The sequence below is a fragment of the Halichoerus grypus genome, chromosome 12 (assembly GCF_964656455.1).
Source record: "Halichoerus grypus chromosome 12, mHalGry1.hap1.1, whole genome shotgun sequence".
NCBI lineage: Eukaryota > Metazoa > Chordata > Mammalia > Carnivora > Phocidae > Halichoerus > Halichoerus grypus.
Window position 1 is genome coordinate 9,846,698 of NC_135723.1, and position 23,225 is coordinate 9,869,922.

Genomic DNA, 23,225 nt, shown 5'->3' on the forward strand with positions numbered 1-23,225 from the left:
TGCTACACAAAGCACGCCCCCCCACCCCAGACCCTCTTCCAATTCTTGCAACTACACAGGAGCTGGTCATGCAGACTTACTGAACTGACAGACTTGCATTGGTGGACATTCTTTCTCCACACACTTCAGAGTCCAGGTACTGAGACATGCTAAGGGGTTTGTGGGGAGGAATTTGTCTTCCCGGGGACAATGGCGCCCTATGAGCCCACTTTGGGGAACTGCGGCACATTCAACATCACAGAGGATAGGACCTGCATAGTGCATGTTCCCACTGAACGTGTCTACTGACAAAATTTCTGATTCCTTTGACCCTAAAAGAGGGAGGGATTCGTCCTACCAGAGATCAAAAAAAAAAAAAAAAAAAAAAGATTACACAGAGACAATTCTTTAATAAACTGTTTGGCCTGTCCTATAAATACATTGATGTGACTGGTGGTGATTAAGAAAGAACATTTTTGCTGTAGCAAACTCAGCTAGACTTACAAAACATTCCTGGGAAAGGTCAGTTTTGGCTAAGGTCACACAAAGGCAAAATGCAAGCTGGTAACATCACATGGGCCCAATCTACCCTGCCCGTTTGCCGGGCTGTTTTAATAAAAACTGAAAGCTTATTAGGAAAATCACAACCAGTAATCTAATAATGTCATTCCCACTTCACTAATAATTTCATTCCCTGCGAGTTAGCTGTCTAAGGAGGCATTACAATAGAAAGGTCATTGAACAGACTCTGGTTTCAATTTCCAAACACGTAGTGAGTAGTGTTCACCTGGGCATGATTTTGCCCTCCAGGGGACATCTAGCAATATCCCAAGTTGGTGTGGATGCTATTGGTATCAGTGGGCAAGAGGTCAGGGATGTTCCTGCACATCCTTCACAGGACGGAAACCCTGCTGTGAATAGTTACCCCCTCTTCCTCCTGGTGGCAGACGGCACATCTCTGAGACACAGACTTTCCTGCCCTTACTAATCTCCCCCCTCGCTTTCTCACGGGTCTTCTTCAGATAAAGAGCCCGTTTGATGAAAGGCGCACAGGTCAGTCACACTCACCTTTCCCTGCTGGTCCGTTTTGATCTCCCAGCCCCGGGGCAATTCCAGCCTCGTGTCTGCAAACATGTTGATGAAATTCACCAAGTCGCGGTTGTGCTGGTAGCGCTCGAAATTGCGTGCGTCCCGCCGGACTTTCAGAATCATGTGCTTTAAGCAGGTGCTACTGGTGAAGACTCGGTAGGCACCCTGAGAGGGGGTCAGGGCCGATTGGGATAGGGTGTTGGGGGGGGGTAGGAAAAATACAGACCAAGTACACCTTGAGCGCCTTAACGTAATGTAACCTGATTGCTAACACAGTGATTTATTGTGAGCATTGAGGGGGAAGCCTCAGAAGGGGAGATCTTGCTCAAAAATTAAATGTGCACCATAAACACACGTGGATCTGTTTGATCTGTACCGGTATTTCCTCAGCCTTGGATACTGTCACACTCCGGGTGCATCTCAAAGGCTCTCCTTCCCCTCCTCCCCAGTCAGCGCTAGGCTGGGCTCTCCTGAGTCTCCCTCTATTACTGGGAGCATTGCTCCTCTCTCTTCTCCATCCTTCCTCCTCTGCCTGCACCAGTCCTCCCTTGCTCTACTTATGCGTCTGTAACAAGGAGGATTAATTTAGGGTCCCTGGGGATCTAAGGCTGGACTTCTGAGGTCTGTCACAAACTTCTGTGTGTGAGGGGTGCCTGGGTGGCTCAGTCGTTAAGCATCTGCCTTTGGCTCAGGTCATGATCCCAGGGTCCTGGGATCGAGCCCCGCATCGGGCTCCCTGCTCAATAGGAAGCCTGCTTCTCCCTCTCCCACTCGCCCTGCTTGTGTTCCTGCTCTCGCTGTGTCTCTCTCTGTCAAATAAATAAAATCTTTGAAAAACAAACAAACAAACAACTTTTGTGTGTGGCGGAGTTGGAGATGAGAAGAAAGGAAAAAGTTTCAGGAGTTTCTAAGTGTGCCAGATGATGATTTTTTGGTCCACAGGGCAGGTGTGCATGTGGTGAAAGCAAACACTGCTCGCTACCAGAGCAGGCTGGTGCAGCGGCTCTTCCTGGCCAGGGCCCCTGGTGCCCAGTGTTTGAGGGCATCAACATCTGCCATCCTTGTCCCCCTTTGTGACTCACCCTGCACCAGTGGGCCACTGCTCTGGGTCTAACAATGGATGTCCCAGAAGCTTCTCAAATATAACCTGCTAAAAACTGGTCTCCCCCCCAGCCACAGCCTCTGTCACCTAATCAAATAATTGCACCTGCTAATGGAGACACGCTCTAACTCAGGTGCCCCAAGCAGAAAGGACTCAGACTTTCTTGAGTCCTCACCCTTGTCTGCCTCCATCACAATGGTCCCCCTTTCCATACTCCCAGCCCCTGCCTTAGGCTGGGCCCCGATCATCTCTCACTTGTGAGGTTGGATCAGCCTCTAGCCTTGTAGCCCCTCAGTCTCTGCACTGCTAATGGAGAAGATGTTTAATCAAACACCTGATCCTATAACACAAATACCTAGGACTTCTCTTGGTTCCCGCTGCCTTCTGAAGTATACCTAGGCTCCTTTTCGTGACTTACCCTGAGTTTTGCCACTTTTTCTCCAGCCCCTCTTCCCACCTTTGCCTGTCATCACATCCCACCCTCACAGACCCAACCCCGAGCCCCTTCACCGCTGCGTCCTTTCTCCCTCCCTCTGGAGCTTCTTCCCACCCACTTGCAACCTTCCTGACTCAGTTCAGCAGCCACCTCCTCGGGGATGCTCCCCTATGCTGTAGCTCCTGTGTTTCCAGAGCATTTCGTTCCTCCCTGAGGTTGGGCCCTGTCCCCTCATGTCAGACTGGTCTTTGTACATGTCTGTCGCTCCACAAATTGGGGAGTTTTGCTGTTCAGGTGTCCCACTGGCTCTGTGATTCAAGGACCTAAATCTGTATCTGTCCACAGAAAATGTTTGTCAAATGAAAGAATTAATGAATATAGTGATAGCAAGTCATTGCTTTCTTAAAAATACAGAAAAAAGAAATAAAAACTATATATGTAAAAATATTAAATTTAACTCAAGCATGGTACTTGAACAACTAATTTTATTAAAGGGAAAACTAGATATTTATCTAGGAGAAATCTATTTTAACACTTCTTCAGTGAAAGTGATTTTATAAAATGATTCAGGCTGAGGGGCATCTGTCAACTTCATAATCCTGTTCCTTTAAAATTTTAACAATAATAGAAACTCGTATCTGTTTCCCAACGACTTTCACTGGTATTAATACATTTGAGCCTAACAAAAACAAAGAAGCAACAGTGTTGCCAAATCCAGCTTTTCTCCTTTTTGGGAGACCCACAGATAGTAAAAAGAGTGGCGGGAGTTGTTTTGTTTTTGTTTTTTTCCATCCTGCTTGGGTTAAAACGCCATCCTTTTTAACCTACTAAACAAGTTCGCAAAGGAGTGTTTTGAGTTTTGATGGAAGCCAGGTGGGCTCCCTCTGTATTCTGGAGCACTCACATAATTGGCGTGTAGTACAGTGAAGAACTCGGGGTTGGTGATGAACTTCACCGCTGGGGACTGCAGCAACAAGGTGATTTTTTGTGAATTCACCGGAGAAAGTGACCCTTCTCTCCTCAGATCTGGAAAAAGTGAAGCAAAGCAACGGATGCATCGGAAAAAAGTCATTTCAAATACAGTACTTCTCTCTCTATACCAGCAGTGTGTTAATCTGACTGGACAGACTGTGGTTCTGAATAGTGATTTGGTCGGGAGTCCCAGTGATGCGTGCCAGTTAAGAGTCATTATTTCCTAGGAGCGCTCCTGCGTAACTTCAGTTAGGCTCAAGTCCTCGAACATCTATTTTTTAAAAAGTGAAACATTACTTTATTCCAGGACTTCTCAAAACCTTTAATAATGTACACTAGAAATTTCTGGGGGAAGTGATGTAGTTAGTAGTTCCTTCCCGAGGTTTTCTTTTTTTTTTTACTTTTTAAAAATTTTATTATGTTACATTAATCACCATACATTACATCATTAGTTTTTGATGTAGTGTTCCATGATTCATTGTTTGTGTATAACACCCAGTGCTCCAATGCAGTACGTGCCCTCCTTAATACCCATCACCAGGCTCACCCATCCCCCCCACTCCCGTCCCCTCTAGAACCCTCAGTTTGTTTCTCAGAGTCCATAGTCTCTCATGGTTCGTCTCTCCCTCCGATGTCCCCCCCTTCATTTTTCCCTTCCTACTATCTTCTTTTTTTTTTTTAACATATATTATTTGTTTCAGAGGTACATCTTGTCTCTTTTATTACAATGACGGTTTTCGTATTTTCCTTATGAGTTGCCAAGCATAGTTATGGTTGTTTGCAGAAAGAAGCACAATTCTTCCCCTCCCTGCACCCACACCCATCTGCCGGAGACTGCACTTCTCCCCTTGTTGAATTGAGCTAGCCTGTGCCTTGCTTTAAGTAACAGGACTTGGCAGAACTTGTACGCCAGGGTTTCAAGAAGTCTTTGTGTCCTCACTCTCTCTTAGAACCCTGCCACCACTGTGAGAACAAGCTTGGGCTAGTCTGGGACAAGATGAGAAGCTACGGGAAGCAGGCACAAGGCAGCCCAGCTGAGGCCAGGTCAGGCCAGCTGGCCCGCAGCTGACTGGGTAGCTGACTAAGTATGCATGTGTGAGCCCTGCAGCAAATGCAATTGCTCACCTGTAGGATAAACACAAGGCTGCCACATTTTGGGATAGTTTGTTACATAGCAAATGCAAAGAGGTCCAATACCAAACTCAGACATTTTCTGTTCCTTCTTTCCTCTTGCCTTTATTTTTTATTTTTTAATTTTTTAAAAAGATTTTATTTATTTATTTGACAGAGAGAGACACAGCAAGAGAGGGAGCACAAGCAGGGGGAGTGGGAGAGGGAGAAGCAGGCTTCCCACTGAGCAGGGAGCCTGATGCGGGGCTCGATCCCAGGACCCTGGGACCATGACCTGAGCTGAAGGCAGATGCTTAATGACAGAGCCACCCAGGTGCCCCTCCTCTTGCCTTTAAACTTGACCACTTGACCACATCTCTCTCAGAGGTCAAAGCAATGAATAAATGGAAAAACCGAAACCAGTCCGTGTAGCTAGCGTATCCGGTAAAATGAATAGAAGGGACGCACTTACAATCGTCTGTGCACGAAAATCCATTGTTCTGCGGTGTAGCAAGGAATGGAGAGCTAGCTGAACTGGAGGCAGAACTGCTCGCTCCCACTGGTCCCCGAGCTTCTAACGTGCCATCATTCAATCCAATTTAAGAGAAGGTGGATTGGGGGGCACCTAGGTGACTCAGTCGTTGAGCGTCTGCCTTCGGCTCAGGTCATGATCCCAGGGTCCTGGGATCGAGTCCCACATTGGGCTCCCTGCTCAGCGGGAAGCCTGCTTCTCCCTCTCCCGCTCCCCCTGCTTATGTTCCCTCTCTCGCTGTGTCTCTCCCTGTCAAATAAATAAATAAAATCTTTAAAAAAAGAGAGACAGAGAGAGAGAGAGAAGGTGGATTGGGATATCGCTGTGATAACCTTAGGTGATCACAGGTATAAAAAACTGAAGCCAGTCTTCTCTGCCTTTTGAATGTTCTCATCTGAGTTCCACTCAGGCAGATTCAACGAAATGAAAAGCAGACCCCTGGTGGATGCCTGGCCTACACTATTAGGTAACCAGGCTCAGGGGCAGAGTGCATAAGGTAAGCTCAGGGGAAAAACCTCTTTACTCCCAGGTTGCTCCCACAAGGCGGAGTTGTATTTTATTCCAAATGCAAACAAATAATCATTCCTAGTCTTGTCATGTAGCTTCTTTGAAGTAGACTGTGAATTTTCATTGCATGTTTTATTTATAAGTGGAAAATTCTTAGGACACCAACAGATAAATTCACTCGACAAGAAATGATCAGGCCACTGAAGAAATTGCCTCGATGCACCAGGATGAGTTCTCCTACTGCAAATTCATTTCTTCTTTATGTTTGTGGTGGGAAACTCCTGTCTGTTTCACCCTGCTGGCACCAAGCCTCTTTCCCGGCCACCCTGACTGACCTCCCCCGTTCCATTGCTCTTCTCCCCCAGCACCCAGTGCATCCCCCAAGCCAGGGTAGGGGCTCACACACTATGTCACACTGCCACCAGATGCCATCCCAGAAGACTCAGGTCCCCTCCTCCCATACCTAAGCTCGACTGAGAAGATTCGGCCTCTGAGTCGCTCCCACCACCTCCTCCGCTTCCTCCTGCCAGGATCTGCTCACCACTTTGGCTGCCAGAATCTTCTTCGGGCCTCTCTGTTGCAATGGTTCGCTGAATATTTTGATACCTTTGCATCAGAAAATGGAAAGACAGGAGTTAACTTCTGCTTATTGGCTTGTTGGGGGCTGATGCTCTGAATCGGGTAACCGGAGAAAACTGTGAAGAATTGTCTTGCATTTCAGCAAAGAAATGCTTAAAGTTCCCACAAGATACCAAAACAATTGGCAAGACACACATGTCCAGATGAGTGGACTTCTTTTTGTTCTGTAAACTGTGCTAAGTTTCAAGTATGGTGACTTTTACACATTAACACAGATAACTAGTCACAAAAAACAGCCTCCGCCCTGCATTAAACAAAACCAGACTAAGTCTAAAATAACGGTTTGGGAAATAACTTAAAATGTTACAACTAAGATATCAAATTACTTCTACATTATTGTAATGAGTCTACAAACCAGAGTAATGGTTCTACTCACTTACTGTTATCTGATAGGTAACTGATATCCCTGGCAGGAACTGTGGAAATATTGCATACTAAAAGCATGCTGGCCGACAAACAAATGTTTTCTGCTGATTTGAAGGCTCATTTTATTTTTCTTCCCCAGTTGAGGATTCAGCCAGTCAGCCGGCCAGTCAGTCACCTTCCCAGGTACTTACTAAATATTTACTAACTCTTCCAATATGCTCCGGTTCTGTGCTGGACTTTCAGATCGGAGTCAGGAGGAGGATAAGCTATCACCCTCTGAACACACATAGTGGATGCAGAGCAAAGAGGGAAATGGCAGGTAAGCCATGATTCTAACAGTGTCAAAAAGCTGTCCCGAAGCGTAAGACACAGACGAGGAAACACCTAGATGCGTACATTTTGAATCAGTATGAACCTGTTGGGGACCTTGCAGGGAAAGAATGTAGAGTAACATGCACCGAAGAGCTCACTCTTGGGGACCTTTGAGAAGCTGGGTGGTGGCACCAGGATGTGTGGGCCTCGGGCAGCACGAGGGGGCCAGCGGAGGGGGGGGGCAGGGAGCGCGGACAGGGTGCCCCGGCCACAGCTCGGATGTTATTCTCTAGGCATGGGTTCTCCAACTTGAGCTGCAGCAGAATCACCTGCAGCCTTGTTGAAACAGAGACAGCTGGGCCCCACTCCCAGATTTTCTCGGATTCAGTAGGTCTTTGGAGGGAGAGGCAAGAATCTGCACTTCTCACTAGTTCCCAGGTGATGCTGATGCTGCTGGTCCAGGGACCAGCTTTGAGAACCACTGCTCTAGGGACTGGCTAGTTGCTGAAAAAGAGGTTGAGCTAGCCACTGAGAATGATGACTTCCATCTAGGTGGGGGATGCACTGGAGGAGGAGAGCATGAATTGGGGAGAGCCGTTGGGAACCAGCCACTGCAACAGTCCAGGCTGCCGGTGCTAAAGGCCTGGGCACAGGCAGACATGGTGGATCATGGTGGCTCTGCAAGCATGCTGTTGGGGGAGGGGAAGACTGCAGGGAGAGGAAGATCTTCTGTCTCTGCCCACAAAAGACAGACATTTCCTAAACCTCCCTACCTCTGATGGCCTGATCTGCCTAATTTACTCTGTATTTTAAAGGCAGATGCCCAGCTGTGTCCTTCCTCTTTGCTCTACTTCCCTCAGTCCAAGTAGCCTCCTTCTCCTCCCCAGATGACCTCTATTTTGCCTAATGTCTCAGCCTACCGAGGCATATGACCGGGCTTCAGCTTCCCTTTTCCTCAAGGCACAGCAGGAATGGGAGAAGGAGGTGAATTCCAGAAAGACTTCGTGGAAGAATTTGTGTAATTTTACATGGAGACTCAACAGGATTTGGGGCCTGTCTGGATGTGGAGGTTGAAGAAGGAGGAGACAACTGTGAAGGGTAAGTGAAGGAGCCAACACTGAAAAAGGACATGTAGGAGAACAGGCAGGAGGGGAGGGAAGATTTTGGTGTGGATTAGGACATGCTGACTTGGAGGTCGTTGATTTCATGCAAGTGACAACAGGCAAAGGAATTGCTGTGTGAGTCCCATGCCCTGGAAAGAGATACAGGGGTGGAGGAAGAGGTGTGAAGAGGAAGAGGAGAGTTGGAGTCCAGGGAGCAGCGAATAACCAGGTCTCCAAATGCAGTCCAACATGGGGCAACAGGAACATATCATTACAGACGAGGTCTGCTGTGGCAGGGCTTCTGAACACCAGAGACCTCTTTCTTTGTACCTTAAAAAGGAATTTTCTTTTTTTTCTCTCAAGTGTGGTCTCTAGACCACTTGCAAGAGAATCAGCTGGGTTATTGTTACAATCACAGAAATTGAAGCAAAATGGAAACCTGCATTTCTAAGAAGTCCTTCAGGTAGCGTTACTTCCAGCTAGGTTTAAGAATCACTGGTTGCTTTCTTTAAGTTGTATTTTATCTAGAGAGGCTCAGCCACTCACCCCTGACACGCATCAGGAGACACTTTGCCTGCAGCAGTTACTGTAAGGCATTCCGGAGAAGGCCTCTAATAAGAAAACATGGAGGGGGCAGGAAGGGCAAAGGATCATATAGAGAAATACCCACGTTTATTTACCGTGTCAACATGTCTGTGGTCTGGAGGTTGTGGGGAAGGTGAAGGATGGCTGTCTCCTGTTCTCCCTGTTGGAACTCAGGGAGTGCCACCACGGTGGGAGGGACAGAGTGGGCCAGCGAGAAGCTGCCTAAGTGTGTAACCTTGACCGGGGGAGGAAGAGAATTGCCAAAGACCAAGGGTGCTGCTGTCGGGAGGATCCCCTAAATGACTCATGGCAGGCTGCGTTTTCCAAAAATGGCTCAACAATATTTTTAGTCCCGCATGCTCTGTTAGAACCTAATTACTCATCTATTAAGCGGCAGAATCAATGTCCCCTCCCCTTGAGCCTGGGAAGATCTTGTGGATACCTTGACTAATTGAGGATAATATAAGTGACAGTTTGCAGTGGCCATGCTGTGAGGCCACATGGGAAGTCCAGGGCAGGTGTTTTGGCTGAGAGTCACAGCCAGGATCAACCTCCAGATATGTGGGTCACCAGCCCCAGCCGCCCTCTGCAACCACACGACAGTGCCCCAAGAGAGAATGTCTTCACTGAACCCAGTCAGCCTCGAGAACCATGAGAAATAAAAATGATATATAATAACAATGATGGTAGCAATAAATTATCATTGTTTTATGCCACCAAGTTTGGGTGGTTTGTTACTCCGCAGTAGATACCCAGAACAGGGCACAGACAAATATAAAGTTGTAGCCTCACTTTTCCTTCCCAAAGTGCAGGGACCACAGAAGAGAATTTCTATGAATCAATGTGATCTTATTTGATGATGAAAATGTCAGTAATTTCACAACCTGCTGTGTCCTCAGTTGGACTTTGGTTGTCTTGTGCCTTACTGAGTCAACGGCCTCAAATCCCAGGTACCACACCCCAACCCTGATCTTTGCTGAAGTGCAGGGACAGTTTTGGGGAAGCAGGACACAGTTTGTGGAAGGATCACTCAGCGAGGGCAGGATCGCAGCCTCAGATGCTCGCTCTCTTTTAAAGATGAGAGAGGAAGTCAGAAAGCAGGTTCTCTCACATTTCATCAAGAATTATTCTTCCATGTCCTCCTTCATGTTTTTTTTTTTTCCCGGAAAAAGGCCAAATTTTATATTATATAAAGAGTTTATGGAAATTGGTAAGAAAGTCAGCTGGAATATCTAATTTATAAATGAATACACACACAGGAACACACAAAACCCAGCAAGAAAATAACCTTCCAAACCAATCGAGCCAAACCAAACAAATACCAACCAAACAAAGCCCAAGACCATACAATTCTCATGGGAGGAGCTACAATTGGTAAAAGAAAAGCTTATGGAGACAAAAGTTGACCCTCCCTGTGAGAAGTGAAATGTAAGAACCAAAATACCAAGGAGCACCTCTTAAGTCAACAAAACCACACCAAAAGATGGGATGGAAGGGAAGCTGTTGTTGCTGGCAGAGTGAGCCCCCAGAAACACTTTAGAAAACATTAGGCATTGATATCAAATACCAAAACCATAGTGATCTCCCGTGGCCTGCTCTTTTGAGAATATAACCCCAAGGAAACACTACTATGAGACAACACGAATATTTAACAGGGCCTTTAGCCTTATCCAAAATAGTGCTGGAAAGCAATGAGGACAACATCCAGCAATAGGGCAAATTAAGTTAACTAAAGTACGTGTGTTCCTTGGAATACTATACAGCCATTTAAATGATACTCTAAGGCTCTGTAGCAATATGAAAATTCTTATAGTGTGGTAAGTGAGAAGAGAATATAAAACTAACCGTGTATTATCATCACAGCTACGCAAGGCCTATGCATGTACATGGAAATTAAAGACAAGATTTTTTTAAAAGGTAAACCCTGGGGTAGCAGAATTATATATACATCATTTTTTTTTTCATATTTAAAACTTTCCATGTCTCAATAATATAAACATTTTATCCAAATAACTAAAAACACCAAACTTTAGTTGATTATTTAAAGTGAGAATACATATTTATATTTTCTGCTTGTTCAAGAAATACCTGTGAAGGTAAATTGAGTTAATCCAGAATATTCTGGAAGTGTAAGAATTAACTAGAGAAACTGTCTTACACTGAGTCCCGGTAGACTCTGGCACCGCACCGGGCACTGGGAAGGGTACCCAGAAGGACAAGGCAGAAGGTTTCAATCACAGGATTGCACAAGAGGCTCTGTGTGTGGGGTTCTGGGAGGATTTCAGGGACCACAGGACATTCTCATGGGCTTAGCAGAAAGGAGATGTGACCACGTGGCAGGCAGGCAGTGAGGGGCGTCTCTGCACTAGGAGGACGTGGTCAAGCCATAAAGGCCAGGAAGGGGGTGCTGCGTTCGGGCAACGACCGAGTTTGAATGTGGTCACCGTAGGCTGCTTTGTGCACTCTGCTTCTCCCAGTGTGAGTCTCCTTGCACAAACAACACTTGACTTTCATAATCACGCTGTCGGGAGTCCAGGGAAACTCCTTTGATGGGGTCCAGGGCAGGCCACCCCAAAATATGCCATTTTGGCATGTTGATTATTTTGAATTAAAGTTACTTAAGAAACCACCAATGCAGGACACTCTGACCCTCCTCTGTTCTCCGGAAGGCAGTAAGTGAATTCCCCATGTGAAGGGTACTCTTTCTGCACCTGGAGGCTGGTAGTCATCCTTATCACCAGGGATAGGGAATCAGGGTCAAGAAGGCTGTGTGTAAACAAACCTTGTTCCTCTTCACTAATTTACTACCCCAAGCCCAGACTTGTTTGTCTTGTCAATTCTTCACACACACACACACACACACACACACACACACACACAAATGTTTCTTTGTCTGACAGGTATAAAAGCTGCCTGCTTTTGGTCATTTCTTTGAGTCTCATATTTCTGTAAGCTTCCATACCTACGGAATTAAATTTGCTTTTCTCCTATTAATCTTACGTATGTTGATTTAATTGTTAAGTCAGCCAAAGAACTTAGAAGGGAAGAAAGGAAAGTTTTCCTTCCCTACACCCTGCAACACTGAGAAATATTTGTTTTGCTGTGAGAGAGTGATTGCTGTAAATTCCTTCTGATAACCAACCGAAGGTTATCGAAAAACGACCCCCGTGAGTGATCACATCCGTGAGGGAGAAAAGACGGGCAGTATACTTTTCTGTGGCTGCGTTATCAGGCCAAGGCCCTGCAAAACTTTACATGCTTGAACTATTTGGTTAAGTGCTGAAGAGCTGGGATACTTATCTCAAGGTTATCTGGCCTTCCCTACGTAGGTTTTTTCCACAAGAAATAAGTACTTTCTCAAGTCACCAAATTCCCTTTCTTTTTATCCGTCCAGACGGATGCAGCAAATACCACTTCCTGTTCTACAAAGTCTGGCTGCCTCTGCCAGTGCGCTCAGCTCCGCAGGAGCGCACAGGAATTTACACATGAAAGCCTGCAAAACTTCTCTAGAGGCCTGATTCAGGATGGATTTGGCCTAATTTTTATATTATACAACCTGAACATGATGAACCTTCGTGGATTTTTATGTCCTAGGTCAAGGTGCTTACTTCTGCTTCAACTTATTGATTTTTTAGTGCTCAACTGTACCTCCCATAGATGCAGCCTGGGGATACTCTCCCTCTTTCTCAGCCTGCTAAACAAGTTCAGCTTCTCTGTTCTGTCTATTTCTGCCTGTGGAATCTCAATCTGGTCTCTATGTAAAAGGAGCTTGCTGAGTCCTCCACATTTTTATTTAGAGGAGTTTTGTTGCAATCACCATGAAAGGGCTCTCCCGGGGATTTTTGGTGCATTCTTATCTAATAAAGCTGGGTTATCACAAGCTCTGTAATGTGTTTTCTTTCTGTGGGAATGACCGTAGAGAAATGTACTGCCAATGAAAATCCTTCGTGGTTCTCATTAATGACTTTAAACGCTCGGCTACTGATGGAGAAAGAATGGAAAGTGAATGTCTTCCAAATGCTCAAGTAAAAAAAGAATCCTGGTGATTTTCACCTAAGCATGCTCCTCTGTGTACAACAGTAACCAGAAGTTCAATTTTTCACCTCTGTGTGTTTTTCATAGGACTAAATTGTCCACTTTATTTTTCTGGCTGATGCAGTTAACTTCCAGTTCCTTATTCTATATAGTTCCTTTCAACTTTCCTTTATTTCATCCTAATGAGATGGCATGTGGATGCAGCTGATTTCAAGCCTGCAGTTTGTGGTCCCGGCTACTAAAAGTATCCCAAAGCTGCCCTCTTGGCCTTAACAGAAGCAAGAGGTCGGGTATGATGCTCATGCTAGCTTACAGCATGAGAGAAATGCTATTTAGGGTCTCAGTCGCAGGTTAAAAACAAAATGGCATCTTTACAATTTCACTAGTAAGGGTCTAGTTTTTAGACAAAACAAGTCTCAAAAACTGTTTTTAAACTTTTTTTTTTTTTTCCCTAGGATGAAAGCCTTTTAGGGATTACTGAGTATATAGCAATTAGGGGACCAGGGTAGACATGAATACAGTGATGACACTGTTTTTTTTCTCCAGGCAGCTTTTGGTATTCTATGGAACCCATCCTTGGAATGTTTTCAGCTGTTTGAGTTCTGGGCCCTTTTGAGAATCTCATGACCGATATGGACCAGTCTGACAGAAAAATGTGCATCCATGTATAATTTTGCATACAATTTCTGGAGGGTTCCTGGAACAATGGCATCCTCGGTGAATACCTGGGGAGGAGGGTGGTCCAGGGGCCCCTGGTTAAGAACACCTGTCTTTGAGCACATGCCATCAAGAAGCTCAGAGGATTCTCCATCTTTAAATGGCACTCAGGCTTAGTTTGTCTCCTGCCACCAAATTCTAACTCTAGCTTTCCAAGTACCTACTATAAATGGGTTTCTTAAGATACATAATCACTTCCCAGTCTCCTCGTACAATCTGAGCAGAAAAGTGTAAGGGAGGTTTTCTCTGGCTGCCGTGCTCCTTTCCCAGGGGTTCCCAGGGGTTCACTGCGCGCTGATCACCCACCGCCTGTTGAGCTGCTCCATCTGCTGGACGGACCCCGACCTCCGCATCCCATCAGGGGTAGCTGCTGATGTCGGACACTGCCAGGTGGTTGTGCGGTTCACGTGGTCCACGTAAAAGACCCGCCCGTGGCTGTCAATGCGAGCTTCCCAGTCTGGTGTGTAATAAAAAGGCAAAAAGGAAAATCAAGGACAGACTACGGATTCATGGGAAACCGATACCACTGTCAGGTCTTCTGCAGGTAGAACTCACTGTGGGTTCCTTGCTGAAGGCCAGACGCTGCCCACAGCACCCGCCATGACTTCTGAGGTACTAGGACTGAACTGGCATCCACTGGACTCAGCTTCTCTTAAACAGTAACTGTGGTTCCTCGAATATGACCTAGGTTACAATTCTCCTATTTTCTAAGGAGAAAGTCTGATGCTTACTTTACTTCTTCCTTTAACAATTTCCACCCTGTCAATCTTGTTGGCAACTCAAATTACAGCTGGAAGACTTAAGCAGCCTCCAGTGAGAACTGACAGACTGAGGCCGGAGAACCCTTTCTTTGCTAAATCTGAGAGACGGCGACTAGTCGGTGAGGGGAGGATGGCCCTCATATTAAAACCACTTGTTATGACAGTTCTAAGATACTGTACCTGGAACTTCAGATGACCTCTATGCAATACTTTGCAACTTTAATTGATCGCCATTCTTCTTGAGGAAGAATGGAAGGATTGGATCCCTTCAAACCATCCTTTGGGTAAGCTGTAAGTTCACAGTGTATTTTCAACCCACCTGTGGCTGCCAAATATCTCTTGACAAAACAAAACAAAACCAGTAACAACTATTAACACGCATCAAGCCTTTAAATATCAACTAATTAACACACATCAAGCTTTAAATACCTCTTTGTTGATAAATAACCATGACAGACCAGTAGAGGGAGCCCAAGACAAAGATAAGTTCCTTTACTTCTCAGATTCCAAAACCAAGGAACTGAACGTGGGAGTATGGATGATACACTACATAATACACGGAGGGGTGGGGTGGGGTGGGTGGAAAAGTCCTCAAAACTGGGAGAGCTGGATGTAATACACAAATATCTGAGCTTCACACAGAAGAGCAATGTCTGCATGTATAGCAATGGGCAAAGCTTTTAGAGTCCAAATGTGAAAACTTGGTGGAAATAACAGCTTCATGATAAAGTTATGCTGAAAAGTGCATTAGACTAAAGAAGAAAAAGCAAAAATGACTGCAAATGGAGGAAAACTATTCAGCCTTTTAAGAAAATCCATAGCTTTTGGGAGTAGGTCAGATATTAATAATTCTATTGAAAAATTATCATTCAGGTAATGACATAGCAACTCTCAATTTTTTTAAACGGAAAAAACCCAATATATTTGGTATATTTATGGTTTTATGTGTGCATGGTACATCTGTTTGTGAAGATCATGGCTTAAGTCTGATATTTATCTGAGGAATTGCCAAATAATGCACGATGGAAACCAAAATACCAGAACACACCAAATCTACCTTGCCTAAGACAAACTGAAGGAAAAATGTCGTCAGATCGTATAAATATATTCTAGAGGGTGTTAATGAAAATTGACTGCTAGATAATCCAGCTCAGCTGTTAGTTGTAAATGTTAAATGGCTCACTGATGAAACTGTGTATGCGTGGAACTACTAGGTAATTAATCTTGGTCCAAAAATTTTGAAATTTCAGTGATTCCCCAACTAGGAGAAACTGGACAATTTTTTTTTTTCTTGAACTCAACATGACTGTCATGCAACAAAGAATGAACATTAATCTTTGAAGAGTATTGTGGTATCTAGTTCAGTTGAACAAACTGCTCTCAGCACTCCCTATGAACAAAAAACTATGCCTGGTCCCATGGGCACACCGCTGAGAAACGGATGCCCCCACCCTCCAGGTTCCCAAGTGAAGGAAGGACTCCTTCAAAGAAAGACACAGCTCCAGTCTCATAAATTCTCCAAGGAAAACACTAGAGAATGGTGCAGTGCAGTGGTAATAACAATTTCTCTACAAGTTTCCATATTTCCAAGTCTCTCATGGAAAAGGATGGCAAGCCCTTCTATCAATATTATTAAATATCTAATAGTGCTAATTATAAATGCATAATGCTAAATTCTTATAAATATTCAGAAAGTAATAGCTAAGTGTACTTAGAGATTATAAGCGTGTTTTCTGGGTTGCTCTGTAAAGAATTCACTTTCACATATTGTGTAAAGAAAGGATTTCCAAATAGAACTTCAGGCCTCAGCGTGTCCTCATGGACGTGGCACGGTGTTGCCTAGACAGATTCTTGCCAGTGATCACCTTTATGATGCTGGGGTAAGTTAGGGTAATTCATTTCTGCCTGAAAGACCTAGCAAATATAAAATTATATCTTTTCCATGAAGTCTAGGAACACTGTAGAGCCCAACCATGTATCATCTTTAGTTATTATACTAACAAAAGCCTATAAAATTATTCCCCCCTTTCTCTCTTTACTCTAACAAATGCAATACCATGTTTGTAGTCTAGACCTTTCTCTTGAACTTCAGCCACACATCCTGTTGCCTTCTTGACCTCACTACCTAGATGACATCTCCAATATAACACGGTCAGAATCAAGCTTCAGCTCTTTCCCACCCAAACGTGCTCTCTCTGCAGCCTTCCCTTCCCATCCCCGTTGAAGGCAACTCCATCCTTCTGGAGGTTAAAATTCTTGAGATCATTCTTGATTCCTACCTCTGTCTCAGACATCACATCTAATCTGTCAGCAAACCTACGTATGGAATATATGTCTAGAATGCGACCGCCCCTCACCACATCCACTGCTCCCACCCCGGCCCTGGCCACCTCTGCCTTTCACCTGGGCCACAGCAATAACCATATGTTGGGTTTCATGCTTCTGTTCTTCCTCCTCAAAATTTAATGCCTGTGCTTCCGCATTGCACTTCTTACCATCAAAACCTAAGTCAGAGAATGTCACTTCTCTGCTCTAAACCTAAAATGTTCCCCTTTCATCCAGAGTAGGAGCCGAAGCTCTTAAGTGGTCTACAGGGCCCTGTGTGATCTGGGTCCCTGGTATCTCCCTGACCTTACCAGCCACTGCTGTCTGCTTGCTCCAGACACACTGGTCTCCCGGCTGTTCCTCAAACCCACCAGGCGGGCTGTTCTTTTCTCAAAAAGCTCTCCCTCCGCATGAATAACCCTCTTACCGCCTCGAAGCCTAGCTTCAAATGTTGCCTCTCAATGAAGCTTACCTGACCACCCGATTTAAAATGGTGAACCAGCCGCCACCACATCCTCCAAATCCCCCTTGCCCTGCTCTGCGTGTTCTTCCGCACAGCACTTCCTACCATCTAAAGTGTTACACTGTTGCCTTGTTCACTCTTTTTATTATGTGTTGGTCTCTGCCTGCCTACACTGTATGCTCCATGAGGGCTGGGATCTTTGTCTGTTTTGTTTACCTAAAACAGCGCTTCACAGGGCCAGTATTCAATGAGTATTTGTTGAATGAATGACTATCAAGAAAATTCTGTTGTTAGGCTTCACTACCAACTTTTGTCATATTTTTCAGTGTGTAAGGAACAGAGAATTGAAACCCAACTGGAGAAATTTGTTTTCATTATTGAAAACAGCTTGTATAAAGTAAGTCTTTAAAATAGACTTATATTCAATTCTTTACAAGGTCTGGATGCATAACTAGTTATTACTCTTGCATGGACTGGAAGTCAATTCATGCACACAGGAATTGATAGGTTTTCTTGTTGTGGGGAAAGTGTTCCTTTCCTGGAGAGAACGTGTTATAGATATTTTTTACATAAGTGCTAAGTAAAAAGTATAGTGACACTGAAATTTTACTAGTCATTTGTGGACCATCCATAAATCAAGGTGTAAATAAAGAAAGAAATCAGGTATCAAAAGTTAAAGAACATAATGTTTGCCTTGATCCCCCAAAACAAATACGGGTGTTGTTTCAAATGTTTACATATTAAAGGTATTTGTTGTTTTCTCACTGATAAATTACAACTGAATAGGACAAGAATGGTGTAAATGCAAAATATATCACATTACCAAGAATAGATGAATTAGGGAATAAGTTTGTTTTTTTTTTTAAACTGTAACCTCCTAATGTAAGCACAGGCAAAAGAATGTAAAGAAACATCGATTCCTTGCATCCTGGCAAGATTTTGCAGTTGTAAAATTTATTAAATCTTAAAGGTTATCTTTGCTTGAAAAATAAGCCTAAGCCAAAACAGAGATGTTCTAGAATTATTCATGAACATATATGATGCTAAGTGAATGTATAATGTCCAGGGTATCAGTTCCTTCTTAGAAATGTCTTATGATGTAGTATTATAAGGTTAAGGCTGGAATGATATCTAGGGATTACCTAGTCCAGATCTAGCCATTTAGCTAATGAGAAAATTAAGGCTTTACTTTACAAATAAGAAAACTGAGTCTCTGAGATATTAAATGATTTTCCCAAGTTCAAATGACTAGTTAAATAATAATTAGTTACACAGTTACCAGGAGAATATGATATGGAATATCATCCCTAAGGATGGTATTTTTTTTCTGGAAGCTCCTAAGAAACTACGGAAGAAATAGGCTGTCACTTATTAATGGAAGTTATAGCAAGGAAAGTGCAAGTCCTTGCGTCCTGATGGGTTGAATGTTTTATCATATGGACGTGCCTGTGATATGACAGGTCCAATGGAGAACAACAGGATTATTCCATCTTGACCTATGAACTCCTAAATATAAAATAGTAAAATTTAGGACTTAAAGGTCATGTACAGTTTGCAAGGTAAGCAAGTCTCGTAAAGAAATACTCTCTGTTTCAGAAGTTAAGGGGCACTGGAAGGTTACTGGACTATCTCTTCAAGATCACATACTGAAATCACTAGTCAAAAACACCCCATTTTTATAGTAGGTGCCATATGTATATATATATAATTTTTTTTTTATAACTGTAAGGTATGGAGTTGGGGAAGAGTTTGGATGTGTACATACAAGTTCATACTGACCTGTTTAGACTTGATAGGAAGAATTAAGACATAGACTTTAAAAACTAAAGCTTACTTGGTGGAAGAGGCTCATCGATTGTTGGGTAGTGATGATGTTCAGGTCTCAAGGAAGGAAGCTGGCTTACTGGCTGGGAATTATGGAGTATAGGACATTCACCTATGGACAAGATAGTCAAGACATTCAGATTCACTCATTGCTGCAGCAACGTCATCATCAAAGCATGACCATAAAACAAACTACTACAAGGAAAAAACCCCCGGAGAGGGCAATCTATTTTTTTGTGTCAGTTTGCTACGTTCACAGTCATTCATGAGAGAGGGAATAGGGGCAACTTTTTTTAAACCCCAAGAAAATAAATACTTCATGACTATGATCTGTACCCCACAGACCAATACGTAGGATCAGGGGCTGATTCTGTAACCACTTGACTTTTCTGGATGGGAAGGTGGCATCAGATGGGGACACAAAAGAAAATGAGCAGAGCCTGACTTGAGCCCAGCTAAAGAAACAGGCCTGTTTGAGGGAAGCGTACCATTTGTAAAGTCCCGTAAAAGCTTGGTGAGCCCATGTAAAACCAAAGGTCTTTATTTGGATAGGTTTCATCAGAGGGCTACCAAGAGGCTATTTTTCAGATTCTGATTTTGGAATGAAACTCTTAGATGGCGCTTTTCCAAGATGGCACTGAGGAACTGGTGAGTCAAGAAGGTAAATTCCTATAGTATGGAAGCTTGGGGACTGGGGTGGGGAGCCCAGTAGTTTTGGGATCTTGTGATTGTTCCGGATTATTCTGAGGAAAAATCAGACAAGCCAGGGTATGCTGGAAAGGGAAAAGAGAAAAAGACAAGAGATGAAGGAAGTAGATAAGAGGCAGGAAGACTGAGACAGGAAAACTGGAAACACAGAAGTGGGACAGAAGGAAGAAAGACAGACATGGAGAAATTTTAGAAATTAACATATCCACAGAATGCATGCCTCGATTATTATAGACATAGTTAATATTATTGTCAGCCAGACTTATAGGGAACTAAACAATGTCCTAAAATGATGTTCCTATTTCTTGACGTCCTTAGGTCCTGGTAATACTGCATGAGAGTGGCTATGTGGAGGGGAGGCCCATGGGGTTAGGCCACATCATCAGAGGCAGTGGCTCTTGACTTTTGGAAAACTGGAAGGGCCTAAGCCATGAGACAGCCCCCGTTCAGAGTGGTAACCCTCCAGCTCACATGCTCCTGGCTCTCTGCAATAGCCTCTATTAGCCAGAGGACAAAGGTCAGGCCTTCTCCTTCCTCTGCCCTCCATGGCTGATGCAAATAGCAAGTGTTCCATCATCCCTTAGGTCAAAAAGGAGGGAAACTAAAAACCAGTGGGTAAGATCTTTATGGGATCCCAAATTTCAAACATGTCCTAGAACGTCCATACATGGAAAGGACCTCTCAGTCTAGGTCCAAAAAACTGATAAAAAAAAAAAATCAGTTAAGAAGGAAGTTACGTGGGTTTAATTTAGCAGTTTAATTCCTAGAGCTAACTGCAAAACAAGAAACAGAGATGTAGTCAGGAACCTGTAGTCAGGGTCCTTTTAAATGTTAAATATATAACATGGTTTCTTGTGCAAACTTTGGTATGTTACTCAAATCCTGGGGGTCTTCTGAGACTCCGAGGAGCCCCGAGGAAGGGGCCCCTCATGCTCATGCACAGCGCCTTGGCAACCGACTCCTGGTTCAGGTAGGGGCTCTGTTTTTAGTGGATCCCACACTCATGTTTGCTTTTGCATGTGCTTAGCGTCAGAAACTAAAAAAACAATGGTACAGTTGTTATGTCACTAACTGCTGCATTTTTAATTTGGTTTCTTAAAAAGAACAACAAACTTACCTCTTGGAATTAATTCACCCAATCAGGTTAATTACTCCTCCAAGCTAGTGGACACATAATACTGCCGTTTGCTGGGGTTAATGGAGCTGACCCCACCTGCTCGTGAACCCCAAGCAAATGCAATGATGTGACAGGCGCAGCTCAGCCCACTGAATGGATGGAGCGCAAGGAAGAAGCAAGCGAGTCTGTTCTGCGGGAGGCCACAGCTCCACACGCTCACCCTTGCCTCAAACACAGAGCAAGTGTTCAGACCTGCTAGAATCCCTGAGAAGGAAACATATTCCACTTTCAAAGGTAGCCTCCCTGCTTATCTGCCTGGAAGAACCCATGTGCATCATATCTCATTTAATCCTTCCCATAACCCTTTGAAATAGAATCTACCTTTACACCCATTTCACACACGAGGCACAGAGCATTCCAGAAAGTTCGCTTAGGTGTGACAGCTAGGAAGTGGTGGGACTGAATTAAAACCCAGCAAGCCTGACTCCAGGGCCTGGACTCCTGAGATCAAATCACATTATATTGCTCTTTTCATTCGATCTGCAGACAGTTTTTAAAAACTATTTTATGTTGAGGTTAAAAAGGAGGTTTTCACGGGGCGGGGGTGGGGGGGTGGGGTGGGAAAGCAAAAAGGAGATACAGAACACATCTTCCGTGAACGGCTGCAGAGTCAGTTATGTGGGCGTGTGCACGGTCAGTCTACCTTAGCTAACTTCGTGAAAGAATTTGCCGGCCTAAAAATCACAGGAGAGGGGCAAGAGTGAGTCTTGGGGAAGAACAGGGCACACGCACGAAGGTCAGGCGGGTCGTGGTGAAGCCCTGCTTTCTTCGAGCGCGTGTCGGCGAGGGACAGACCGGTAGCTCAGCGACTCAGCACCGAGAGGGGATGGGGCAGGCTCTGCCCGCTTCCGCCCAGCCTTCAGGAGATTGACCATCTCAGGAATCTCTGCAATGCCCCAACAGCCCCCAGAGTGGAGCCTGCAGGTGCTTCTTAGCCGCTTTTGAGTGTATGGTCGGCAGGATTCAGAAATTCACAAATTTCTTTGGAAACTGCCCCGCCAAGACTTCCACTATGGCCCGAAAACACTTTCCTGTCCTTTCTGCTAAGGAGGAGTTTTCCCAGTTGGGCTGTTCGTCCGTCAAGGGCGCGGACAGTGTTTTTGTTTGTTTTGTTTTGTTTTTGTTTTTTTTTGTAAAACATGCCTTTGCATACTGAACCAATTTTCAATTAACCATATGTGGATTGTCCCCCAACACGGTGGTCAAAATATATACCACAGGCCACGGCAGGTCGACAAACTATGACTCTGGCCTTGTTGTATGGCTCTGAGCTAAGAATGGTTATTACACTTTTAAATGTAAAACTGTTAAAAAAAAAAAAAAGTAGCCTTTGGTGAGAAGAGTTGCTTGATTTTGCCTCTTGACCTACAAAGTCTAAAATATTTATTATCAGGCCCTTTACAGAACAGGTTTGCCAACCTCTGGACTAAAACCCCCCTGCCAGATCCTAGTCGTGCCCTTTAGGTTTGTATCCCCAGATCTCTTTATACTATAATTATTTTTAATTCTGTTGTAATTACTGAGCCCCTCTCACACCTTCTGACACTTATCCATCTACCTGTGCTCTGCACATAGCATCTGGCCCAGAGCAAAGGGACTCAAAACATCCTCAGTAAAGAAAGGAATTGTCCATCCCATTCTCAGGTGTGCCTTTCCATATTGCGTGCCACTCTGGTTTTCCTTCCTGTGGTTCTCTTTCTTTACCAATCTCTTTGCACGTCTCCTCATCCCATGTGCCACTTTCCCTCACTCCTTCTCTCTCTGAAATGTGGAATTGGGCATTGTCAAATACTCAGGATTAATTTTTGTGCTCACTTTGGTTCCTCTAAAAATTTACAGGTGCCAGGCATTTGTTTAGGTGCTAAGAATCAAACATAGAGAAAATACAGTTCTGGCCCTTGATGAGCTTACAATCTAGAGACAACACCACCACCTTTGTTTGGAGTCTAACGTAAACAGTAGAGCGGAAAAACAGCAGAATCTATATTTCTCTCCTTTAAAGCAACTGAATTATTTCATAGTATTATGTGACCTTTGAATTATTTCCCCCCCATGTCACTATCACTTGACTGGAAGATGGTTCCCAAATCTGGATAAAGAAATGTGAGTTAATTTTATAGAAGATTCCACAGGCATGACTAAGAAGAAACATCTTTGGTTAAAATACAGAATATATTTTAAAACCAAAGGTGGCAGCTTTTGGATTAGAATCCCACTTGAAACAAAGTGATTTACGAATTCATGTTATTTTTCCCTTCCGTTAGCCAAAATAAAACAAAACAAACAAAGAACAACAGAACACAACACCAGAATTAATTACTATAGCTTTGTAGTTTGAAATCAGAAAGCACGAGGCCTCCAGCTTTGTTCTTTCTCAAGACTGCTTTGGCTATTTGGGGCCTTTTATGGTTCCATACACATTATAGGATCGTTTGTTCTATTTTTGTGAAAAATGCCACTGGAATTTTGATAGGGATTGCCTG

General features: G+C 44.1%; 1 protein-coding gene across 5 annotated transcripts in view; it reads right to left on the reverse strand.

Annotated features, from left to right (window-relative positions):
* HECW1 (HECT, C2 and WW domain containing E3 ubiquitin protein ligase 1) overlaps positions 1-23,225 on the reverse strand; it is a 430,747-nt gene that overhangs the window by 81,980 nt on the left and 325,542 nt on the right. For 4 of the 5 annotated variants that reach the window (XM_078059960.1, XM_078059961.1, XM_078059963.1 and 1 more), the window contains 5 exons: positions 18,868-18,969; positions 13,791-13,941; positions 6,191-6,333; positions 3,511-3,632; positions 1,048-1,233 (listed from right to left, as the gene is read on the reverse strand). In XM_078059960.1, coding sequence (XP_077916086.1) covers positions 1,048-1,233; positions 3,511-3,632; positions 6,191-6,333; positions 13,791-13,941; positions 18,868-18,969 — 704 coding nt within the window. The remainder of the gene's footprint in view (positions 1-1,047; positions 1,234-3,510; positions 3,633-6,190; positions 6,334-13,790; positions 13,942-18,867; positions 18,970-23,225) is intronic. The other variant, XM_078059964.1, reaches the window with a different exon arrangement.